This window comes from Pseudophryne corroboree, chromosome 6 (genome assembly GCF_028390025.1).
Source record: "Pseudophryne corroboree isolate aPseCor3 chromosome 6, aPseCor3.hap2, whole genome shotgun sequence".
NCBI lineage: Eukaryota > Metazoa > Chordata > Amphibia > Anura > Myobatrachidae > Pseudophryne > Pseudophryne corroboree.
The window spans coordinates 138,745,231-138,772,250 of record NC_086449.1 but is presented as its reverse complement, the minus strand read 5'-3'; the positions used below and the strand labels follow the sequence as shown (position 1 = coordinate 138,772,250).

General features: G+C 46.5%; 1 protein-coding gene across 4 annotated transcripts in view; it reads right to left on the bottom strand.

Moving 5' to 3' along the window:
• Positions 1–12,447: 12,447 nt before the first annotated feature.
• Positions 12,448–27,020, bottom strand: part of DBNL (drebrin like) — a 54,503-nt gene continuing 39,930 nt past the window's right edge. For all 4 annotated transcript variants that reach the window (XM_063931900.1, XM_063931898.1, XM_063931899.1 and 1 more), the window contains one exon: positions 12,448–12,693. In XM_063931900.1, coding sequence (XP_063787970.1) covers positions 12,554–12,693 — 140 coding nt within the window. In that variant the 3' untranslated portion in view covers positions 12,448–12,553. The remainder of the gene's footprint in view (positions 12,694–27,020) is intronic.

Sequence of the window (27,020 nt, the reverse complement as noted above, 5' to 3'; positions counted from 1 at the left end):
AAGATGGCTCACTACAGCAATAACCCGATTTTTTTGGTAACAATAACTATGTACCAGTATTGCAGACAATCCGCACTTGGGATGGGCGCCCAGCATCCACTACGGACTACGAGAAATAGAATTATCGGTAAGTAAATTCTTATTTTCTCTAACGTCCTAAGTGGATGCTGGGGACTCCGTAAGGACCATGGGGATTATACCAAAAGCTCCCAAACGGGCGGGAGAGTGCGGATGACTCTGCAGCACCAAATGAGAGAACTCCAGGTCCTCCTCAGCCAGGGTATCAAATTTGTAGAATTTTACAAACTTATTTGCTCCTGACCAAGTAGCTGCTCGGCAAAGTTGTAAAGCCGAGACCCCTCGGGCAGCCGCCCAAGATGAGCCCACCTTCCTTGTGGAATGGGCTTTTACAGATTTTGGCTGTGGCAGGCCTGCCACAGAATGTGCAAGCTGAATTGTACTACAAATCCAACGAGCAATAGTCTGCTTAGAAGCAGGAGCACCCAGCTTGTTGGGTGCATACAGAATAAACAACGAGTCAGATTTTCTGACTCCAGCCGTCCTGGAAACCTATATTTCCAGGGCTCTGACAACGTCTAGCAACTTGGAGTCCTCCAAGTCCCTAGTAGCCGCAGGCACCACAATAGGTTGATTCAGGTGAAACGCTGAAAACCACCTTAGGGAGAAACTGAGGACAAGTCCTCAATTCCGCCCTGTCCGAATGGAAAATCAGATGAGGGCTTTTACAGGATAAAGCCGCCAATTCTGACACGCACCTGGCCCAGGCCAGGGCCAACAGCATGACCACTTTCCATGTGAGATATTTTAACTCCACATATTTAAGTGGTTCAAACCAATGTGACTTTTGGAACCCAAAAACTACATTTAGATCCCAAGGTGCCACTGGAGGCACAAAAGGAGGCTGTATATACAGTACCCCTTTCACAAATGTCTGAACTTCAGGGACTGAAGCTAGTTCTTTTTGGAAGAAAATTGACAGGGCCGAAATTTGAACCTTAATGGACCCCCATTTCAGGCCCATAGACACTCCTGTTTGCAGGAAATGTAGGAATCGACCTAGTTGAAAATTCCTCCGTCGGAGCCTTACTGGCCTCGCACCACGCAACATATTTTCGCCAAATGCGGTGATAATGTTTTGCGGTTATATCTTTCCTGGCTTTGATCAGGATAGGAATGACTTCATTCGGAATGCCTTTCTCCTTCAGGATCCGGCGTTCAACCGCCATGCCGTCAAACGCAGCCGCGGTAAGTCTTGGAACAGACAGGGTCCTTGCTGGAGCAGGTCCCTTCTTAGAGGTAGAGGCCACGGATCCTCCGTGAGCATCTCTTGAAGTTCCGGTTACCAAGTCCTTCTTGGCCAATCCGGAGCCACGAATATAGTGCTTACTCCTCTCCATCTTATAATTCTCAGTACCTTGGGTATGAGAGGCAGAGGAGGGAACACATACACTGACTGGTACACCCACTGTGTTACCAGAGCGTCTACAGCTATTGCCTGAGGGTCCCTTGACCTGGCGCAATACTTGTCAAGTTTTATAAACATGTGGAAGACTTCTGGGTGAAGTCCCCACTCTCCCGGGTGGAGGTCGTGTCTGCTGAGGAAGTCTGCTTCCCAGTTGTCCACTCCCGGAATGAATACTGCTGACAGTGCTATCACATGATTTTCCGCCCAGCGAAGAATCCTTGCAGCTTCTGCCATTGCCCTCCTGCTTCTTGTGTCACCCTGTCTGTTTACGTGGGTGACTGCCGTGATGTTGTCCGAATGGATCAACTCCGGGTGACCTTGAAGCAGAGGTCTTGCTGAGCTTAGAGCATTGTAAATGGCCCTTAGCTTCAGGATATTTATGTGAAGTGATGTCTCCAGGCTTGACCATAAGCTCTGGAAATTCCTTCCCTGTGTGACTGCTCCCCAGCCTCGCAGGCTGGCATCCGTGGTCACCAGGACCCAGTCCTGAATGTGCGGCCCTCTAGAAGATGAGCACTCTGCAACCACCACAGGAGAGACACCCTTGTGCTTGGTGACAGGGTTATCCGCTGATGCATCTGAAGATGCGACCCGGACCATTTGTCCAGCAGGTCCCACTGGAAAGTTCTTGCGTGGAATCTGCCGAATGGGATTGCTTCGTAGGAAGCCACCATTTTTCCCAGAACCATTTCATTGATGTACTGAGACTTGGCTCGGTTATAGGAGGTTCCCGACTAGCTCGGATAACTCCCTGACTTTCTCCTCCGGGAGAAACACCTTTTTCTGGACTGTGTCCAGGATCATCCCTAAGAACAGAAGACGAGTCGTCGGAATCAGCTGCGATTTTGGAATATTGAGAATCCAATCGTGCTGCCGCAACACTACCTGAGATAGTGCTACACCGACCTCCAACTGTTCCCTGGATCTTACCCTTATCAGGGAATCATCCAAGTAAGGGATAACTAAAATTCCCTTCCTTCGAAGGAGTATCATCATTTCGGCTATTACCTTGGTAAAGACCCGGGGTGCCGTGGACCATCCATACGGCAGCGTCTGAAACTGATAGTGACAGTTCTGTACCATAAACCTGAGGTACCCTTGGTGAGAAAGGTAAATTGGGACATGAAGGTAAGCATCCTTGATGTCCCGAGACATCATGTAGTCCCCTTCTTCCAGGTTCGCAATCACTGCTCTGAGTGACTCAATCTTGAATTTGAACCTCCGTATGTAAGTGTTCAAGATTTTAGATTTAGAATCGGTCTCACCGAACCGTCCGGCTTCGGTACCACAACAGTGTGGAATAATACCCCGTTCCCTGTTGCAGGAGGGGTACCTTGATTATCACCTGCTGGGAATACAGCTTGTGACTGGCTTCCAAAACTGCCTCCCTGTCAGAAGGAGACATCGTTAAAGCCGACTTTAGGAAACGGCGAGGGGGAGACGTCTCGAATTCCAATTTGTACCCCTGAGATATCACCTGAAGGATCCAGGGGTCTACTTGCGAGTGAGCCCACTGCGCGCTGAAATTCATTGAGACGGGCCCCCACCGTGCCTGATTCTGCTTGTAAAGCCCCAGCGTCATACTGAGGGCTTGGCAGAGGCGGGAGAGGGTTTCTGTTCCTGGGAACTGGCTGATTTCTGCAGCCTTTTTCCTCTCCCTCTGTCACGGGGCAGAAATGAGGAACCTTTTGCCCGCTTGCCCACGAAAAGACTGCGCCTGATAATACGGCGTCTTCTTATGTTGAGAGGCGACCTGGGGTACAAACGTGGATTTCCCAGCTGTTGCCGTGGCCACCAGGTCTGAAAGACCGACCCCAAATAACTCCTCCACTTAATAAGGCAATACTTCCAAATGCCGTTTGGAATCCGCATCACCTGACCACTGTCGTGTCCATAACCCTCTACTGGCAGAAATGGACAACGCACTTAGACTTGATGCCAGTCGGCAAATATTCCGCTGTGCATCACGCATATATAGAAATGCATCTTTTAAATGCTCTATGGGCAATAATATACTGTCCCTATCTAGGGTATCAATATTCTTAGTCAGGGAATCCGACCACGCCAACCCAGCACTGCACATCCAGGCTGAGGCAATTGCTGGTCGCAGTATAACACCAGTATGTGTGTAAATACATTTTAGGATACCCTCCTGCTTTCTATCAGCAGGATCCTTAAGGGCGGCCATCTCAGGAGAGGGTAGAGCCCTTGTTCTTACAAGCGTGTGAGCGCTTTATCCACCCTAGGGGGTGTTTCCCAACGCACCCTAACCTCTGGCGGGAAAGGATATAATGCCAATAACATTTTAGAAATTATCAGTTGTTATCGGGGGAAACCCACGCATCATCACACACCTCATTTAATTTCTCAGATTCAGGAAAACTACAGGTAGTTTTTCCTCACCGAACATAATGCCCCTTTTTGGTGGTACTCGTATTATCAGAAATGTGTAAAACATTTTTCATTGCCTCAATCATGTAACGTGTGGCCCTACTGGAAGTCACATTTGTCTCTTCACCGTCGACACTGGAGTCAGTATCCGTGTCGGCGTCTATATCTGCCATCTGAGGTAACGGGCGCTTTAGAGCCCCTGACGGCCTATGAGACGTCTGGACAGGCACAAGCTGAGTAGCCGGCTGTCTCATGTCAACCACTGTCTTTTATACAGAGCTGACACTGTTACGTAATGCCTTCCAACAGTTCATCCACTCAGGTGTCGACCCCCTAGGGGGTGACATCACTATTACAGGCAATCTGCTCCGTCTCCACATCATTTTTCTCCTCATACATGTCGACACAAACGTACCGACACACAGCACACACACAGGGAATGCTCTGATAGAGGACAGGACCCCACTAGCCCTTTGGGGAGACAGAGGGAGAGTTTGCCAGCACACACCAGAGCGCTATATATATACAGGGATAACCTTATATAAGTGTTTTTCCCCTTATAGCTGCTGTATTTTTAATACTGCGCGTAATTAGTGCCCCCCTCTCTTTTTTAACCCTTTCTGTAGTGTAGTGACTGCAGGGGAGAGCCAGGGAGCTTCCCTCCAACGGCCTTATCTCCCGTTTTTCTGTGTATTCTGGCAGGGGTTAAATTCATCCATATAGCCCAGGAGCTATATGTGATGCATTTTTTTTTTTGCCATCCAAGGTGTTTTTATTGCGTCTCAGGGCGCCCCCCCCCAGCGCCCTGCACCCTCAGTGACCGGAGTGTGAAGTGTGCTGAGAGCAATGGCGCACAGCTGCAGTGCTGTGCGCTACCTTGTTGAAGACAGGACGTCTTCTGCCGCCGATTTTCCGGACCTCTTCTGTCTTCTGGCTCTGTAAGGGGGCCGGCGGCGCGGCTCTGGGACCTATCCATGGCTGGGCCTGTGATCGGTCCCTCTGGAGCTAATGTCCAGTAGCCTAAGAAGCCCAATCCACTCTGCACGCAGGTGAGTTCGCTTCTTCTCCCCTTAGTCCCTCGATGCAGTGAGCCTGTTGCCAGCAGGTCTCACTGAACATAAAAAACCTAAAACTAAACTTTTCACTAAGCAGCTCAGGAGAGCCACCTAGTGTGCACCCTTCTCGTTTGGGCACAAAAATCTAACTGAGGCTTGGAGGAGGGTCATAGGGGGAGGAGCCAGTGCACACCAGGTAGTTCTAAAGCTTTACTTTTGTGCCCAGTCTCCTGCGGAGCCGCTATTCCCCATGGTCCTTACGGAGTCCCCAGCATCCACTTAGGACGTTAGAGAAATATTGTTTTTTGCGCCTAATTATGTGCCCCCCCTCTCTTTTTACCCTCTTCTACCGTGTATCTGCAGGGGAGAGCCTGGGGAGCTTCCTCTCAGCGGAGCTGTGGAGAAAAAATGGCGCTTGTGAGTGCTGAGGAAGAAGCTCCGCCCCCTCGACGGCGGGCTTCTGTCCCGCTTAAATATGCAATTCTTTGGCGGGGGCTCATACATATATACAGTGCCCAGCTGTATATATGTTTAACTTTTGCCAAAAGAGGTCCCAAATGCTGCCCAGGGCGCCCCCTGCGCCCTGCACCCTTACAGTGACCGGAGTATGTGAGGTGTGTGGGAGCAATGGCGCACAGCTGCAGTGCTGTGCGTTACCTCAGTGAAGAACGGAGTCTTCTGCCGCCTGTGAAGTCTTCTTTGCTTCTCATACTCACCCGGCTTCTGTCTTCCGGCTCTGCGAGGGGGACGGCGGCGCGGCTCTGGGATCGGACGGCGAGGGTGAGATCCTGCGTACGATCCCTCTGGAGCTAATGGTGTCCAGTAGCCTAAGAAGCAGGACCTAGCTTCAGAGAGTAGGGCTGCTTCTCTCCCCTCAATCCCACGATGCAGGGAGTCTGTTGCCAGCAGAGCTCCCTGAAAATAAAAAACCTAACAAAATACTTTCTCTCAGCAAACTCAGGAGAGCTCACTGAAAAGCACCCAGCTCGTCCGGGCACAGTATCAAACTGAGGTCTGGAGGACGGGCATAGAGGGAGGAGCCAGTGCACACCAGAACCTAAATTCTTTCTTAAAGTGCCCATGTCTCATGCGGAGCCCGTCTATCCCCATGGTCCTTACGGAGTCCCCAGCATCCACTAGGACGTTAGAGAAACAGGCAAAAATGGACCTCAATTGAATAGGTAGGTGGCCGAATTGAATAACTCTGAGATTACCGGAGCTAACTGAATACCCCTCTTAGTCTGTAAAGAGTGTAATATAATTGTATTATGATCATGTCCATTAGGTCATATTGGGAGTGTAATAGAGTAGTATGATCATGTACAATGGTCAGGTCATGTTGTGTAAGTATTACCCCTTTTCCACTAGAAGTCTGGGGTCTGACCCGGGATTTGGAACACGGTTCCATGCCAGGTCAGAGCCGAGACAAACCCCTTTTCCACACAGCGCCGACCCGGGAATATCTACTACACCCGGGTGCAGTGTCTTCTGGCTGGCGCTTGGAGATGTCATCTCCAAGCGCCGGGAAAACAGTCAGATCGGGACCGTCGGGGCATGGCCTTGGTCCTGTTTGGTCACGCCCCCAATGCGATGCTGCCCACCGTCACGCTGGCGGCAAGCCCAGCACTCTGGAAGCTGCTGGGCTGGATTCAGCCTCCAGCACACACTGTCCCGGCCAGCGCTGCTGTCTGCATAGCAAGACAGACAGCAGCACTGTCCCCCTCCAACCTCCCGTGGGATACTGCGGTCAGGGAGGTATGGGCTCTTAACATGCTGTAAACGGGTCGCAGGTCACATGACCCGGGTAACCCGTTTACACTACACCCTGACCAGGGTCATTCACGGGTCCAACCCCGGTAGCTACCCGGGGAGTCTTTTCCACTACCAAAAAACCCGGGTAAATGCGCGCCCCCGTGCAAAAACCCAGGTTTTTTGAGATAGTGGAAAAGGGGTATTAGAGTCCTATGTCATTCTCAGCTGCCAGAGAAGGCAGTTTATTACAGTTAGCGTGCACACATATTATGCAGCTCTTTATAGAGAATAGTCAGGCATACACATACTAACTAGGGTTAATTTTTAGCAGAGGCCAATTAACCTAACAGTATGTTTTGGAATGTGTGCGTATACACTTGGAAACATACAACCTCCACATAGATCAGACCCATGACCCTATCACTGTGAGGCAGCAGAGCTATCGCACCAATGTGCTGTCCAACATCCTGGAGGCAGTTGTTTAAGGGTTCACTATGGTATGCCAGCGGTCGGGCTCCCGGCGACCAGCATACCGGCGCCGGGAGCCCGACCGCCGGCTTACCGACAGTGTGGCGAGCGCAAATGAGCCCCTTGCGGGCTCGCTGCGCTCGCCACGCTATGGGAACGGTGGCACGCTACGCGCGCCACGCTATTTTATTCTCCCTCCAGGGGGATCGTGGACCCCCACGAGGGAGAATAAGTGTCGGTATGCCGGCTGTCGGGATCCCGGCGCCGGTATACTGTGCGCCGAGATCCCGTCAGTCAGCATACTGAAGACCACCCGTTGTTTAAATGGTGGTGCATAGAATTTGGGAGGTTTGTGTTGACCATTGGTGACGTTACACAATGTAGATGTACAGTTCTGTCCCTGTAGTGCAGTGTTGGGGCAAAGGTCTTCTCCTCCAGTCCCCCACTCACTTCTGCCTCATGCTGTCAGTCTCCGCTCATTTGCTTTAGGTTGTGCTGAACTGTGGCAAGATCAGGGGAGTCACTGTCAGGCATTGTTAATAAAGGGTTAGCTTGCTGGACACCTCCTTCATGCCTACAGTAGATTGTACTCTGTATGTACCTGCATGGTCTTACGCTTCTATGTGTATGCACTGTAATCTATTGTTAGGCTTACCCATACTATCCCTTAAAACTGGGACACTCATGGATTACACAGGTTCAGTGGCTGGTTTAATTCAAAGCCAGCATTTCAGGTTTTAATTAGCCATAGAACCTATGTAATTAAGGAGTGCCCTGGTTGAAAGGGATAGTATGGTATTGTATAATCCTATGTATTATCATACCTCCCAACATGACCCATTCCAGGAGGGACAACATGTTGTTCCTGGACATCCCTTTTAATTGATAAGTAAGGTGTTTCAGCACAGGTGTCAGTACTCATAAATTTACTAGTTCAACATAGGCGAGGACAATCATACATTAAGAGGGAAGTCCAAGAACAGAGCATGTTGTCCCTCCTGGAATGGGTCTTCTTGGGAGTGATGTATTATGTATTCTTAAATGTCGGCAGGTGGGGTCGATCACGCTCTATTGTGATGCATCTATTTCAGGCATGTCCAAACTGCGGCCCTCCAGCTGTTGAGAAACTACACATCCCAGCATGCCCTGACACAGCTTTAGCATTCACTGATAGCAAAACTGTGTTAGGGCATGCTGGAATATGTAGTTTCACAACAGCTGGAGGGCCGCAGTTTGGACATGCCTGATCTATTTGCATCCCAGTAGTGCTGCGTTTCATCTGCTCAGGGTAAGTCCAGGTAGCACGTGGGGCAACAACGATGTAGGCCAGAGATTCCAAAACGCGGTCCTCAAGGCACCCCAATGGTCCAGGTTTTAGGTATATCCATGGCTCAGCACAGATGGTTAAATCAAATTGACTGGAGGTGCTAATTGATACCCCTTTTCCATTAGCTCAAAAAACACGGGTAAATGCACGGGGGGGCGCATTTACCCATGTTTTTTGCAAGTGGAAAAGGGTCCCCCCGCAAAAACCCGGATCAAGTAACCCGTGAATCCTACCCGGGTAAATACCTGGGTAGGACACGGGAATGATCCGGGTAGGGTTGTAGTGTAAACGGGAGCTGTGTTGATGCGACACGGCTCCCGTTTACACTGTATGGAAGGGCGGCGCTGGGAGATCATGTGATCTCCCAGCGCCGCCCCTGCCGCATCACTAGCAGCGTCACCAACCCGGCAATATGCCGGGTTGGTGACTGCTGATGGTAAAGGGGGCTGAGCACGGGCCGCAGCCAGGTAGCACCCGTGCTCATAGGTGGAAAAGTGGCCAAGCATGGATAAACTTAAAACCTGGTTCGTTGGAGTGCCTCAAGGACAACGTTTCAGAACCTCTGTACTAGGGGATATATTTACTAAAGTGAGTGATTTTAGAAGTGGGGAGGTTGCCCATAGCAACCAATCAGATTCTAGTTATTATCTTCTACAAGGTGCTAGATAAATGATAAGTAAAACATCTCCACTTCTAAAAACCCACACTTCAGTAATGCGTACGGGGAAGGGAAGCCTGTTTCTGGCGGGTTGCTTGCACCAAGCATGGGGCTGCTGCACTGACAAATACCAATGATTACAGTTGCTGTGGCTGGTGTAAAATTAATGGGCGTCACTTGCAGACTCATTAGTTGAGCGGAATCTCACATTAGCATTAGGTAATAAATCAGGCTTTCAGCGCCGCTGCACAACTACTGCCACTTTGCGTGTGACTCAGAATGATCCCCTCTGTGACCACAAAACGTACAAGGACATTTAATGCAGGCCTTGCCCTGGTTCTCTTACATTCTCCTGTGTACTATGCAGTGAGGTAGTAGAGGGGGACCCTGTCCGCCCAGCAATCCAGTGTGCTATGCTATCAGATGTCTATTGGATTGTAAATCTCTCATTTGCAGTCACTTACTTGTAAATGACCAAATTGGCCAATCATAAGGGCATCTGCGTGCTTACATGCTAGTCATATATGCTACCCAATATTGTGATACTTTATGTATATCAACCCACGAAAATCAAGTGCACATATTATCAAAGACTTTATTTCATATTCTAATGATAAAAAAAAGTTCCAACATGATTATCATGTGATTTCACAGAGGATGTCGTTTTATTCAACCCCTGACAGGTCAGGCAGGTTTTCACAGATAGAGGGATTAAGACAAATCACGCAAAAGGATAAGTAAGAAATGTAACCGTCCAGAGGAGCTCTCCAACCGGTACCCAAATAAGCCCAGCACCCAACCACGTCCCCAGAGAGTGAGTGCAACAGTATTATGTTACAGTAACGGTGGGATACAAACTGCAAAGTATTCTTATGAGAGATTAGAATGAAGTGTCATAGAATTTGGTCTCAGAACCCCTCCCGCCAACATTTTTAACAACTCAAAAAAAAAAAAAAAAAAAAAAAAAAAAAAAGACTTCAGGAGTGTCATTGTAGCCCAGATTTATCAAGCCTTGGAGTGTGATAAATTGCACGGTGATAATGTACCAACCAATCAGCTCCTAACTGTCATTTTTCAAACAATGGGGCAGATGTATTAACCTGGAGAAAGCATAAAGAAGTGATAAACCAGTGATATGTGTAAGGTGATAAAGGCACCAGCCAACCAGATCCCAACTGTTAATTTACATATTGGAGCTGATTGGCTGGTGCCTTTATCACCTTGCACATATCACTGGTTTATCTCTTCCTTATGCCTTCTCCAGGTTAATACATCTGCCCCACAGCTTGTAACATGGCAGTTAGGAGCTGATTGGTTGGTACTTTATCACTGTGCAATTTATCACTCTCCAAGGCTTGATAAATCTGGGCCTAAGTGCCTTGTACATTGCACCATAAATTGGTAGAGACTATTTTGAGCATGCAGCCAATTAAACTAGGAGTATAGGAAACCATTATAAAAGCTGGTGTAAATAAAGGTTTTGTTGCCCATAGCAACCAATCAGCGTCTGTTTTTTAATGCACAATTTAAAAAAACAAAACCCATTTGTTTGCTTGCTATGTTACAAACTAATTGTGCCCCCGTTTTCATAAATGTGCCATATGGTCTGTCACATTGTGGGGAAGATTTATCAAAGATTGGAGAGAGCTAAAGTACCAACCAATCTGCTTCTGTCATGTTACAGGCTGTATTAGAAAAATGAGTTAGGAGCAGATTGGTTGGTACTTTCTCTCCAAGCTTCAATAAATCTCTCCCTGTGTTTTAAAGCATAATGCAACACATTCTACCTGGCTGGTTATAATGAAGATACAGACAGTACAAGGAAATAGGATCTTGAGAACATAAAGACTATACTGTATGCAAAGATACGGAGGTAACCATATTAAGTTGCATTGCTGACATAGTACCAAAATGGTGGACGCACTGTTGATATGCCTGCCTCATATCTGTCAAACTGGCCAGCAAAGCTCGCTCTCTAACCATACGACTGGCTAAAATAATGCTATCAGAGTTATTTACTAATGAAATCTAATTCTGGCCACATGGAGAGATAATGGGTTAGTCTGCCTGATATTGCAGTGTGTGGCCCCAACTCACACCTAATAACAATCTCACTGGACCATTATCAGGTATGCTGGTAAGGTTGGGTATGGAATCCCAGTGGCCAAGAGAAGGCCGGCAGCGGGATGAGCGTTAGAACGCCCCTTGCGTGCTCACTGCGCTCGCCATGCTGCGGGCTCGGTGTCTCGCCAGAGGTTCTATTCCCACTCTATGGGTGTTGTGGATACCCATGAGTTGGGAATAGCCCTGGCGCAGCTGTCGGCATTCTTGGCGGTCGAGAACCCGGTGTCGGCATTCTGACCGTCGGGATAGTGACTACATCCCTGCTGGTTTATCCAGGCAGAATAGTACTCTATTCTCCTGCGTTTCTCCAGTGTATCTGGCCATCTTCCAACAACACACATAGGCTCCAGTTATGCCAGAGGCAGTCCAGCTTCTCAATCCAAGCGCCTGCATCTCCTGTTTGGCCACATATAAGTCTCACTAACTGGATGTTGATGCTGTTACTCAAGTTTATCTAGAAGATCGGCCTGTGTGTGGTTCGCTTAATTAGCAGTAACCACAGTCATCTGCTGATTGGATAATCTTTTATGTCTGCAAACATTTTTTGTATCCAAATGAAAAAAAAAACAACCAAATTAAATATATGTGTGTGTGTGGTATATACACACACATACACTATCCGTATATTTAAAGGTTTGGGGAGATAGGACAATATAAACGGGCACATACCAGCAAATGGGTAAAATACAACAATGGGAAAAGTGGGAGCAACCTTTCCCCTATGTTATTTGTGGCACAACAAATAAAAACACAGCAGCTGGTCCTTAAAACCTGTCCCCTAAAGGTCACAGCAGTGTCAAGACAGAAGAAAGAAACACGATGACCTCTGTAGTTATTGGTGAGACTTTGGTCATCCTCCTTGGTCAATATCGGTGGTTCTCAACTCTAGTACCCACAACAGGCCATGTTTTCAGGGTTTCTTTAATCATGCATGGGAGAGATGATCTATGTAGCTGGATCAGTAATTATCCCACCTGCTTCCACAGACAGAAATCCTCAAAACATGACCTGTTGGGGGTACTTGAGGGCTAGAGTTGAGAACCCCTGGTCTATATGAAAGCAAATAAAAATATAGACAATAAAACCACCCGTCATTTGTAGGAAGTAAGTGTGCACTGTGTAAAGGAACCATCTGAATACCTGCCTCACGATTAAACAAAAAGCATTACATTAAGTACATTAGGTGTTGTCTTGTGGTTAAAGCCCATGATAATATAACCATCTCAGTGCAATAGGAGCCTGTCTCACTGTAAGGTTCCTCCTCTATTCCCCCCAGGATCTGCCATCATCTCTCACTCAAGAAGCTCCACGTAGTTGGCAGGGAACATGCCGTAGTTCCCACTTGGTCCATATCCGCGCCACCAGCCGTCGTCAATCATCTCGATGTGTGTGATGAGGTCATCTGGGTCAAAGGAAATCTCTGTATCATCAGCTGCAGGGAGAAGGAGAGGACACGCTCAGTGAAATGTAGCATTAACATAAGCTGGTTTATTGTTACTTTCATAAGCTACATTTTATATTAGCTTATATCACTGCATTTGTAAGACACGTCCTGTGCTCAATGCCATAGTAACCATACAAAGTCCTGTTCCATCCTAGAAACACTAACACCAACACCATCCTCGAAATACTAACACCATCCTCGAAACACTAACATTTTTAAAGTGCCCTTCTTTCAATAAGACTCAAAGCTTGTTACATTAGCAGATTAATAAACACATCATTGAGAATATACATATCTATACATACAAACTGTAGACAATATACTTATCGACACCATAATGCCTGGACCAAGTTGTCGACCCCGATAAAATGTTAATTCAAGCATTTCAATACAGTTCAGCAGTCTAGCTGTAAACATGCTGCTTTAAACTAGAATTTTAATGGGGTCTGTCAACATAATGTACCACTCCCATCAAGGTGCATACACACAGTGCAATGTTTTCTTACGATTGTGACTGGGGTCGATAAGACTATCGTCTACAGTTTGTATGTATAGATCTGTATATTCTCAATTATGTGTTTATTAGTCAAAATCGCAAGAAAAGTTAGCACATATCGCACCGTGCTTGCGATACCGATGCGTGTTCCCATGGGGTCGGTATCGCAAGAAGATATAGACTGTGCAGGCAAGGCAATTTTGACTATATTGTGTACAATCTAGTACATAGTATAGTCAAAATTGGCACTTAGTCAAAATCACAAGTAAAGATAGTCAAATCGGTGGTTCTGGGCTCTGGGGAGTTCAAGGGAAATTGCAAAGTCAATATCTCACCGTGCGTATGCACCTTTAGGTCCATATGTATTTGGACACTAACACAGTTTCCGTTATTTTAGCGGTTTACCAAAACATGCTCAAGTTACCGTTTTATAATGAATATGGTTTTAAAGTGCAGCTTAATTGTCAGGGTATTCACATCCAAATTGGAGGAAGGGTTTAGGAATTACAGCTGTGTAATATGTAGCCCCCTCTTTTGACTCAAAAGCTGTTTCATGGACAGGTCTGGGCTGTTTCTTTGTTATTTCTTCATCAATTTAGCATTCAATAAGTATGGAGTTGATTCCAAGTGTGGCATTTGCACTTGGAAGCTGTTGCGGTGAACCTGCAATATGCGGTCACGGACGCTCTCAGTGCACGTGAAACAGGCCATCCTTAGGATGCAAAAAAATCCATCAGAGAGACAGTGCGAACCTTTGGAATGGCCAAATTAACAGTTTGGTACATTCTGAGAAAAAAAACAATGCACTGGTGATCTCGTCAACATAAAATGCACTGGGTGTCCACAGAAGATAACAGTGGTGGATGAACACAGGATCCTTTGCATGGAAAAGAGAAACCCTTCACAACATCCAGCCAAGTGTAGAACACTATCCAGGAGGGAGGAATATCATTATCCAAGTCTACAGTAAAGGGAAGTATTCACAAGAGCAAATACAGAGGGTTCACCACAAGGTGCAACCCATTCATCAGCCTTAATAATAGGAAGGCCAGATTAGACTTTGCAATAAAGAAATCTACAAAGCCAGGAACAGCATTCTATGGACAGATGAAATGAAGATCAAGATGTACCAGAATGATGGGAAGAAAAAAACGTATGGAGAAGGCTTGGAATAACTAATGATCCGAAGCAAGTGATGACATGGGTATGCATGGCTTCCAATGGCACTGGGTCACTAGTGTTTATTGATGTGACAGAAGACAGAAGCAGCTGGATCAATTCAGAAGTGGACAGAGATATTCTGTCTGCTTATCTTCAAGCAAATTTAGCAAAGTTGATTAGACGGTGCTTCACAGTACAGATGAACAATGACAAAATATATACTGCAAAGGAAACACAGGTGCTTTTTTATTTTTAAGGCAAAGAAGTGGAATATTTTGCAATGGCTGAGTCCGTCACCTGATCTCAACCCGATTGAGCATGCATTTCATTTGCTGAAGACAATACTAAAGGCAGAAAGACCCACAAACAAACAACTGGAGACATCTGCAGTAATGGCCTGGCAAAGCATAACCAAGGATGAAATCCAACATTTGGCAATTTCCATGGGTTCCAGACTTCAGGGAAAGGATTCTCAACAAAGTATTAAAAATGAACATCTTATTTTGATTATGTTTGTGCAGTTACATTTAAGCCCTTGAAAATAACGGACTGTGAATAAAAATTGTTGCAATTCTTAAACATCTCATACAATATTTTTGTTCAACCCCTTGAATGAAAGCTGAAAGTCTGCTTTTCAGTTTAATCTCCATTGTGTAATTTCAAATCTATGGCCAAAATTCTGAAGATTGTGTCAGTGTCCAAATCTATATGGATCTAACTGTAATATACATACATACAGGTGTGTCCACTTACATCTAGTCTCCCTACACATTTAAACAGCCCTTCTCGTCACGCTATACTGTGGATTGACTTGGTAGCTCAGAGCGTCTTTTCATGCGACTTTTCCATTAAAATACATCTTATTCGCAAAATGACGCACAGGCAGCTTTTGTCGATTATAATGATATGCAGCATGCCTATATTCTGTGTGCGACTGCGCCTGTATCTGTATACGAAATGCTATGCTACAGTGTATCCCTACAAAACACTGTAATGTAACATTTTGTATGCAGATACAGCTGTGGTTGCACACAAAATATAGGCATGCCGCATATAATTTTAATCAGCAGAGTCTGATTGTGCGTCTTATTCGCATAGTGATGTGAATAACATGCATTTTCGGCAAAAAGACATCTGATGCTAACAGTAGCACGGGACCAGTCAGCTCACTCCCGATATGTGGGATATTGAGGCAAGATGTAGGAGGACATATCTGTGTATACAGGTAATCCTGGAAATAAAGACAGTTTGCTCATTCCCACCGTGAAGGTCACTCACTCTCCCCAATTCATGGTGGGGTGATCTGTGACTGGCGTGCTATTTTGGTTATTTTTGGCAATGTTGTGCGTTGTTAAAATGAACCCTACAATACTAAAACATACCTCCAACTGTGAAGTGAAGAGTGACATTCGATTCTTGAATGCGCAGAATGTGAGTCCTACCAAAATCTATCGTCAAACTAAGCAGGTGCATGGTGATGTGAGAAAGTGGTGTGAAATGTTCCATAATGGATGAAGATCGACCAAGAAGCTCATAATTTGTCACGGTTCTGAGTGGGAGGTTTTCGATCACCCACCCTATAGTTTGGACCTTGCTCCAAGCAATTTTCACCTTTTCACTAAGCTCAAAGGGGGAGATTCAATTGTTTCTTTGGGGTACACTAGGTAATGGGCACCCGAAGGAAGCTATTCAGTTACTGCTCCGATCGGCCACGACTGTTGTCGACGCCCATTACAAATCACGCATGTCACACCCAAAAGTGATACATTTATTATTTTACGTAATGCAGATAACATGTAGTGAACAAAAAACGTGGAAGAATCTGAAAATAAGGAGCATCGAGCATATTGAAAGCAAGTACTTCAACTTGGGTCTCATATGTTAATAGGAAACATACCAGCATGGTCACTGAAGGCCTGTAATTATGGCTGGCATAGCTGCATGAGAAGGCCGCAATGACTTCAAAAGAGGGATGAGTGTTGGGGAACACTTGGCGGCAGTTTCAGTGACCAAGATAGTTTGTCTTGCACATGTTTCATGAGCAGCAGTCTCTGGGGTGATGTCAGAGGGTAAAACATTATCAGCAGAGGGCAACAGTGTGGGGGGATGCATACACCAGGACTGCACATGATTTTACAAACGGCCTATAGAGAACTCCATCACAGAGCAGGGCACTATAGTCAAGCTGCAATGTGTACACTGCTTGTCAAACATGGCAAATGGATGTTTGAAAATGTTGTTGTGTAAGTTGCACAGCCAATAGCTGACTAAGCAGCTGAGAAAGGGGATATGGTCAGAGGAACCATCCCTCATCATATGTTGGACAATTGAGTAGCAGCAACCTCAATAACGGTCTAGTCCTGTTTACAGCAGTGAAGGGTTCTGGTGGTTCCATATTGTAGAGTGGGGCATATTCCTAGCAGTTATTCCCATAGACAGCAAGGTCAGTGCTAATCTCTATCTAATGGCAAGGAGTGATCGTCCCCACTTGATATTCTGGCACCTGTATTCAATCTTTGAACTTTTCTGTATGTCAGCTCTATGACTGTAATAACTAATGCCTTATGTCTATGTAAGGTCAGTGCCGGATTTCCTATTGGGTCTCCCCTCCCATGATGCAGGGAGAAGCGCATCACACCTGCAGCTACTGCTGAGCAGGCCCTGCAACAAGGGGATACTAAGGGTAGGGAGAAAAAAAAAATAAGATTTTAAACCTACCGGTAAATCTTTTTCTCGTAGTCCGTAGTGGATGCTGGGGACTCCGTAAGGACCATGGGGATAGACGGGCTCCGCAGGAGACATGGGCAGTTTAAGACTTTAGGTCTGGGTGTGCACTGGCTCCTCCCTCTATGCCCCTCCTCCAGACCTCAGTTAGAGAACCTGTGCCCAGAGGAGATGGACAGTACGAGGAAAGGTTTTTTGTTAATCAAAGGGCAAGATTCATACCAGCCCACACCATCCACACTGTATAACTTGTGATATACTACCCAGTTAACAGTATGGAAACAACATAGCATCAGTCCAAGACCGATGAAAACTATAACATAACCCTTATGTAAGCAAAACTATATACAAGTCTTGCATAAGTAGTCCGCACTTGGGACGGGCACCCAGCATCCTCTACGGACTACGAGAAAGATTTACTGGTAGGTTTAAAATCTTATTTTCTCTTACGTCCTAGAGGATGCTGGGGACTCCGTAAGGACCATGGGGATTATACCAAAGCTCCAAAAACGGGCGGGAGAGTGCGGATGACTCTGCAACACCGATTGAGCAAACAGGAGGTCCTCCTAAGCCAGGGTATCAAACTTATAAAACCTTGCAAGGTGTTTGAACCCGACCAAGTAGCCGCTCAGCACAGCTGTAGTGCCGAGACCCCTCGGGCAGCCGCCCAAGACGAGCCCACCTTCCTAGTGGAATGGGCCTTGACCAATTTAGGTAACGGCAATCCCGCCATCGCACGCTCGCTGAATCGTGTTACAGATCCAGTGCGCAATAGTCTGCTTTGAAGCAGGAGCGCCAACCTTGTTGGCTGCATACAGGACAAACAGTACTTCTGTTTCTTCTGACTCTAGCCGTTCTGGCTACGTAAGTTTTCAAAACCCTGACCACATCAAGGGACTCGGAATCCTCCAAGTCACGTGTAGCCACAGGCACCACAATAGGTTGGTTCATATAAAAAGATGACACCACCGTAGGCACGAATTGAGGACGGGTCCGCAATTCCGCTCTATCCATATGGAAAACCAGATAGGGACTTTTATGAGACAAAGCCGCCAATTCCGACACTCGCCTAGCCGAAGCCAAGGCTAACCACATGACCACCTTTCAAGTGAGATATTTTCACTCCACCATTTTAAGTGGTTCAAAACAGTGCGACTTAAGGAAACTCAACACCACGTTAAGGTCCCAATGCGCCACCGGAGGTACAAAAGGAGGCTGAATATGCAGCACTCCCTTCACAAAAGTCTGTACTTCTGGGAGAGAAGCCAATTCTTTTTGAAAGAAAATGGATAAGGCCGAAATCTGAACCTTAATGGAGCCTAATTCTAGGCCCAAATTCACTCCAGTTTGTAGGAAGTGAAGGACAACGGCCCAGATGAAATTCTTCCGTAGGAGCATTCCTGGCCTCACACCAAGAAACATATTTTCACCATATACGGTGATAATGTTTAGTTGTCACGTCTTTCCTAGCCTTTATCAGCGTAGGAATGACCTCATCCGGAATGCCCTTTTCCGCTAGGATCCGGCGTTCAACCGCCATGCCGTCAAACGCAGCCGCGGTAAGACTTGGAACAGACAGGGCCCCTGTTGCAACAGGTCCTGTCTTAGAGGAAGATGCCACTGATCTTCTGTGAGCATCTGCTGCAGATCCGGATATCAGGCCCTTCATGGCCAATCTAGAACAATGAGAATTGTGTACTCCTCTTTTTCCTATTATTCTCAACACCTTTGGGATGAGAGGAAGAGGAGGAAACACCTAGACCGACTGGAACACCCACGGTGTCACTAGGGCGTCCACAGCTACCGTCTGAGGGTCTACTGACCTGGCGCAATACCTTTTCAGCTTTTTGTTGAGGCGGGACGTCCTCATGTCTATTTGGGCCAGTCCCCACTGACTTGCAATCTGTGTGGAGACCTCCTGATGAAGTCCTCACTCCTGGATGCAGGTCGTGTCTGCTGAGGAAGTCTGCTTCCCAGTTGTCCACTCCTGGAATGAACACTGCTAACAGTGCGCTTACATGATTTTTTGCCCAGCAAAGAATCCTGGTGGCTTCTTGCCACTCTGCTCCTTGTGCCGTCCTGGCGGTTTACATGAGCCACTGCGGTGATGTTGTCTGATTGGATCAGAACTGGTAAGTCGCGAAGCAAGGTCTCCGCTTGACGAAGGGCGTTGTATATGGCCCTCAGCTCCAGGATGTTGATGTGAAGACAAGTCCCTTGACTTGACCCAAGACCCTGGAAGTTTCTCCCCTGTGTGACTGCTCCCCAACCTCGGAAGCTCGCGTCTGTGGTCACCAGAATCCAGTCCTGAATGCCAAACCTGCGGTCCTCTAGAAGGTGAACACCATCACAGGAGAGATACCCTGGCCCTGGGGGACAGGGCGATCAAATGGTGAATCTGTAGATGTGATTCGGACCACTTGCCAGTAGGTCCCATTGGAAGGCTTTGTATGACGCCACCATCTTTTCCAGGACTCGAGTGCAGTAATGCACCTGTTTTGGCTTCAATAGGTTCCTGACCAGAGTCATGAGTTCCTGAGCCTTTTCTATCTGAAGATAAACCCTTTTCTGGACCGTATCCAGAATCATGCCCAAGAAGGTCAGACCAGTTGTAGGAACCAACTGCGACTTCGGGATATTAAGAAAACAGCTATGTTGCTGTAACACCTTCAGTGAAAGTGATACGCTGTTTAGTGACTGCTTTCTTGATCTCGCTTTTATGAGGAGATCGTCCAAGTACGGGATAATTGCGACATCCTGCTTGCGCAGGAGCACCATCATTTCCGCCATTACCTTGGTGAAAATCCTTGGTGGAAAGCCCTGGTAATGATAACCTGTACTGCAATTCTTAGGTACGCCTGATGAGGTGGATATATGGGAACATGAAGGTATGCATCCTTTATGTCAAGGGATACCATAAAATCTCCCCCTTTCTAGGGTGGCGATGACCGCTCTGAGCGATTGCACCTTGAACTTGAACCTTTTTAAGTATAGGTTCAAGGATTTTAAATGTAAAATGGGTCTGACCGAACCGTCCGGTTTCGGGACTACTAACAGGGTTGATTTACTCCCCTTTCTCATGTAGAGGTAGGGGAACTTTGACCACCACTTGTTGATGATACACTTTGTGAATTGCATTTAACAGTAGCTCCCTTTCTGGGGGAGAAGCTGTTAAGGCCGATTTGAAAATCCGGCGAGGAGACACTTGTTCGAATTCCAGCTTGTAACCCTGGGAAATAATTTCTATTGCCCCGGGATCCACCTGTGAGTGAACCCAGATGTGGCTGACAAGTCGAAGACGTGCCCCACCTGGGGCGGACTCCCTCAGCGGAGTTCCTGCATCACGCTGTGGATTTTATAGAGGCCGGGGAGGACTTCTGCTCCTGGGAACTAGCTGTGGTTGGCAGCTTGTTTTCCCTGACCTTACCTCTGGCAAGAAAAGACTATCTTCGTACTCTCTTGTTTTTATATAACCGAAAGGACCGCATGTGTTAATGTGGTGCTTTCTTAGGCTGTGAGGAAATACATGGCAAAAATTTTATTTAGTTGCAATAGTTGTGGAGACCAGGTCCGAGAGACCTTCCCCAACCAATTCCTCACCCTTGTAAGGTAAAACCTCCATATGCCTTCTGTCCATTGCCGGGTCCATAGGACTCGTCTAGCAGAAATCGACATAGCGGTGATTTCTAGAACTCAGTAGGCCAATGTCTCTTTGAGCATTTCCCATATATAAGACAGCATCTTTAATATGACCCAGGGTCTATAAACCGGTATCCTTATCCAGGGTATTAATTTCCGTCGATAAGGTACCTATCCTTGCTGCTACATCGCTACAAACCCAAGCCGACACTAACGCCGGGTTGAGTAAGGTACTAGATTGTGTAAATGGACTTCCAGGTAGCCTGCTGTCTGCGCTACATTTTTTGCATAAGCATGTCCAAGCTTTTTTCCCTCTTGGGGAAGATTCTTACCGTATCCTGTCCTTAGTCGGGAAAGGATACGTCCTAAGAATCCATTTTTGGGAATCTGCAGTTTCTGGTCTGGAGATTTCCAAGCCTTTTCAATAACTCGTTCATGAGATGGGGGAAAGTTTACCTCAGGTTTCTTTACCCTATACATGTGTACCCTCGTGTCAGGGACAGGGGTTTTGATATGCAAATCATCTTTTATTACAATAATCATATATTGAATACTTTTAGCCAATTTTGGCTGTAACTTTGCATCATCGTAGTCGACACTGGAGTCAGAATCCGTGTCGGTATCTGTGACTATTATTTTGGGATAGTGGGCGCTTTTGAGACCCTGAAGGCCCCTGCGACATAGGGACAGACATGGGTTGACTCCCTGGCTGTTCCTTCTCATCTTTTGTGCAATAAATTTACATTAGCGCTTAAAACATTCTATATATCCATCCAGTCAGGTGTCGTCGTTGTCGACGGAGACACCACATTCATTTGTTCCCCCTCCTCCCTAGGAGAGCCTTTTACCTCAGACATATCGACACACGCGTACCGACACACCACACACTCAGGGAATTATCTTATCTGAAGACAGTTCCCCCACAAGGCCCTTTGGAGGGACAGAGAGAGAGTATGCCAGCACACACCCCAACGCTATATGACCCAGGAAAAAACACAATAAACATATGTTTACCCAGTAGCGCTGTGTATAAATGTATATATGCGCCTAATTATGTGCCCCCCCCCCCCCCCCTTCTTTAAAACCCTCTTTAACCGTGGTATAAGCAGGGGAGAGTCCGGGGAGCTTCCTCTCAGCTGTGCTGTGGAGAAAATGGCGCTGGTGAGTGCTGAGGGAGAAGCCCCGCCCCCTCGGCGGCGGGCTTCTGTCCCGCTCAAATATACTGGAAACTGGCGGGGGCTCTTATATATATATATATACACACACACACACACACACACACACACACACACACAGTGGCCAGCTGTATATATACTATTTTTGCCAGAAAAGAGGTTTATATGCTGCCCAGGGCGCCCCCCCTGCACCCTGCACCCTTACAGTGACTGCCGTGTGTGAGGTGTATTGGAGCAATGGCGCACAGCTTCACCGCTGTGCGTTACCTCAGTGAAGATCATGAAGTCTTCTGCCGCCTCTGAAGTCTTCTTTTCTTCTCATACACACCCGGCTTCTATCTTCCGGCTCTGTGAGGAGGACGGCGGCGCGGCTCTGTGAGGAGGACGGCGGCGCGGCTATGGGACGAACTCCAGGGTGAGACCTGTGTTCTGACTCCCTCTGGAGCTAATGGTGTCCAGTAGCCTAAGAAGCAGGGCCTTGAAACTCACAGAAGTAGGTCTGCTTCTCTCCCCTCAGTCCCTCGATGCAGGGAGTCTGTTGCCAGCAGGCTCCCTGAAAATAAAAAACCTAACAAATATACTTTCTGTCAGAAAGCTCAGGAGAGCTCTCTGAAAAGCACCCAGTCTCCACTGGGCACAGTATCAAACTGAGGTCTGGAGGAGGGGCATAGAGGGAGGAGCCAGTGCACACCCAGACCTAAAGTCTTTCTTAAAGTGCCCATGTCTCCTGCGGAGCCCGTCTATCCCCATGGTCCTTACGGAGTCCCCAGCATCCTCTAGGACGTAAGAGAAAATAACGATAAAGCGCAGCTGGACACCCAACTCCTGTCACCTCCCCCATCAGTTACCCTCGTCACCTGGTCCTGTCCGTGCGCATATGAATGACGTTCAACGTCATTACGCACCCTTCGCCCACGGTCCGTAAGAGAAGTGGGAAGTCGGAACAAGCAGCCTGGCGACAAGCATGATTTATTTGCATGTGGAACCGCCGGGCAGTTTGCAGGGATCACCGCACAACAAGCTGCAAGCACTGTCCACTCCCTGCAGACACCCATGAGACAGACAGCCGCCACATCAATCAGACTGATACTGATTCAGCAGCCTGCACCAGAGTCTGGTAAGTGGCAGTGCATTTTTACTTCATTTTATTTCCATTCTCATTAAATCCTCCTATAAACAATACACTGTATACCCCTCTGTTTAACATATCCGTTGGACTGTCTGTCGCTCTCTTCTCTTCCTCTCTCCCCCTCTCACTCTCTTGCTGCCATGTTGTGCTGGTGGGGGAGCGACTGCCAATAATGTTGTGCCTAGGGGCGGCCAGCCCTCTAAATCTGTCTCTGTGTAAGGTCACAGCTGTATGTGAGGTGACCAGAGAACGGTCTAATTCTTACTCTGTCAAAATGCCTTCTTTGTGAACCTTTGAAATCTGGGAGGGTTTTTTGCCTCACCCTGTATAAAATAAGTAAGACACAAAGGGCGGTATTCAAATGATATATCACGCCAATCTCCTTTCAAAAAGTGATCTCTATTATCGCGCATAATTGTGCCCAGAGTAATCAGGTTTAGCTGCGTGAAAGTTGGGCGTCCTTGCTACCCCGGGGGTAGCGAGCTGAAATGATTATACCACTCCCAGAAACAGAACAGTTGTGCAAGTGGGTGAAAATAATTGAATTCTGCCCAAAACTTGCAAATGGTATTGTTTTTATACTGAAGTCCAATATATTTTAGGTTTACTATAGAAAATGACAAAATAATCATGAGATTACTTAGAAATCTGTTCAGTCACCATGGTAATTTAGTGCCCTATTTTGTTAGTGACGTCTCTTAAAAAACATAGTAGTTTGAGGTTTGCTTGGTGGAGGATAGAGTCTTGTCTATTTAGATTGGACAATAATGTGACTACCGTTCCAGTGCTGGGTGACTTCCAACCATTAGATTCCATGGGTTCTTTTTACCACTAATGGTTGCTAAGCAAATCCCAGAGCCGTTTACCCTCCACAAGATCAGTTTTTATTTTAATAAAATACTTCATGAAGTAATGTGCTGAATTGCATTATTTGCTGTTGCCATGAGGAGATGGTGCACTAATCTATGATAGACTGCATAACTGTAAAATACAATATTTAAAAAAATATTTGCAGTTTTAAAACCTGTGGGTAATCTGTTTTCTGTGATGTGCCGATAATCCATTTTCTAAATTTATGATTTAATATGTAATCTTATAGATCAAAATGGACCAAATGCTGTTTTATATGGTAACAGACTTCATATTTTACTTTGTGTTCATAGATTTTGAAATATTGCTTCATATGTAAGGAACTCTGCTACCATGTATGGATTTGTTACTTCTGCTTTTGTACTTCTGTTATGAAAATGATTGTTTTTAATAACTAAGAGCATTTCCTCAATGTTTGTGCTTTCTTTAATGAATTCATTCTTTATGGTACAAAGCAATTATATTTAATTTACACCAAAAAGAGAAAATTTCCTCCAATAAGATATTTTTATGACTAATATTTGGTGTTAGAAGTGGGATGAAAAAATGGCTGGACCATGTGGTAAATTAGAAAAACCCACTCACACCATACTAAGTAAGAGAAAATATTCTCACTGGGTTTTTTTAATGTCTCAAGACAGCTCTTGTCTCCATCCTGAGCATTCAAACCTAAAGCATCTGACACTAAGGGGTGTATTCAATACCTATCAGATCCTTTCCAACGGAAAGAATCCAACAGGTCAGTATTCAAAGCCGGGCCAAACCCGACAGGTTTGGCTCGTTCCCGACAATGACAATCCGACTTTCTTTAAAGTCGGACTGACTTAGGGGTATATTCAATAAGAGTCGGATCCATTCCGACATGCAGTTGTCGGAATGGACCAGACAACCCCTATTCAAAGAGCGGCTAAATCAGACTGTCGGATTTGGCCGTTCCCTGTGTCCTGTCGCTGCAGCTGCCGGGTGCGCTGACAGCAGCAGCTGGGGGAGCATCGTGAGGCGGCCAGCGGGGGAGCAGTGTGAGGCGGCCAGCGGGGGAGCTTTCAGCGGCGGCCGGTGCTGGCAGCGGGAGTGATATCTTTGGCGGCGGGGGAGGCACCACAGGTATGACTCATCCCCGTAGCCTGCCGCACCGCTCCCTGTCTCACCTCAATCTGACTTGTTTTCAAGTCGGATTGAGTTTGTCAGAAAGGGAGCCAAAACCTGTCGGATTTGGCCCCGTTTCCGACAGCAGCAGGTAGATCAGCGGGTATTCCGCCGATCCACCTGCTTTTCGACTTGTCGGAAAAAATGTGCCCCTATTGAATAGGTCGTATTGAATACACCCCTATGCAAAGAATTTTCAAGATGTTTTTTGGTTTTCCACGTTGACTAAATGCTTTATTCTGTTTAGCAGAAATAATTTTACCATACTTGCAGCACGGGTAATTTAATTTTGTTGATTGCCTAGGCGTGGAAATAAGTACTATTACAGGTTATACTGTTATTTACATTGCACAAATCATGGAGTCACTGTGTGTTGAGAGAATAGTTGTTATGCCCACATCCAGGAATTGCCTCTGTAGAGCCCTGTGCCCCATTGGAGGTATCAGCTGCGCTTATTCTTTATCTTTCTCCCTGTGTGACCTGACCTGTAAAGGCCAACAGCCCAATTTCATATGCCCTAGTTAACTGAAGTTAGCACAGACTGTCACAGGATGTAGGAGTTTAAAGTGTGTTACAAACATACCCACATACACAAGGATAATTACTGAAATGGACAAGATTATGATTTTAAAAATAAATCATAAATTTGTCTGCACTGAGAGAAGGAACGGGAGCATATGAAGCAAAGGGGGATGGCAGGGAAGATATAGATAAAGGGGATGGCAAGGAGATGCGACAAGAGACACGGGCTCCAGCATGGGCAAAAAATAAACTGAGGCCAACCACTTAACTGGCATGGTCAGATTTCATGAAACTGCGCCGTCCCACCCTGTCCCCCCGTTTTTGACGAGGAGATCCGTTCTGCAGATGTGTATAATATAAAATGTTTAAATATAAAAAAAAATACTTTTTCAACTTTATTAAATAAAATACATTTTATAAAACAATGTTAACGCTTTTGAAGGTAAAAATAAGAATTTACTTACCGATAATTCTATTTCTCGTAGTCCGTAGTGGATGCTGGGGACTCCGTCAGGACCATGGGGTTTAGCGGCTCCGCAGGAGACAGGGCACAATAATAAAAGCTTTAGGATCAGGTGGTGTGCACTGGCTCCTCCCCCTATGACCCTCCTCCAAGCCTCAGTTAGGATACTGTGCCCGGACGAGCGTGCATAATAAGGAAGGATATTGAATCCCGGGTAAGACTCATACCAGCCACACCAATCACACCGTACAACCTGTGATCTGAACCCAGTTAACAGTATGATAACAACGAAGGAGCCTCTGAAAAGATGGCTCACAACAAGAATAACCCGATTTTTGTAACAATAACTATGTACAAGTATTGCAGACAATCCGCACTTGGGATGGGCGCCCAGCATCCACTACGGACTACGAGAAATAGAATTATCGGTAAGTAAATTCTTATTTTCTCTAACGTCCTAAGTGGATGCTGGGGACTCCGTCAGGACCATGGGGATTATACCAAAGCTCCCAAACGGGCGGGAGAGTGCGGATGACTCTGCAGCACCGAATGAGATAACTCCAGGTCCTCCTCAGTCAGGGTGTGCCCCTGACCAAGTAGCAGCTCGGCAAAGTTGTAAAGCCGAGACCCCTCGGGCAGCCGCCCAAGATGAGCCCACTTCCTTGTGGAATGGGCTTTTACTGATTTTGGCTGTGGCAAGCCTGCCACAGAATGTGCAAGCTGAATTGTACTACAAATCCAGCGAGCAATCGTCTGCTTAGAAGCAGGAACACCCATCTTGTTGGGTGCATACAGGCTAAACAGCGAGTCAGATTTTCTGACTCCAGTCGTCCTGGAAACATATATTTTCAGGGCCCTGACAACGTCAAGTAACTTGGAGTCCTCCAAGTCCCTAGTAGCCGCAGGTACCACAATAGGTTGGTTCATGTGAAAAACAGAAAACACCTTAAGGAGAAATTGAGGACGAGTCCTCAATTCTGCCCTGTCAGA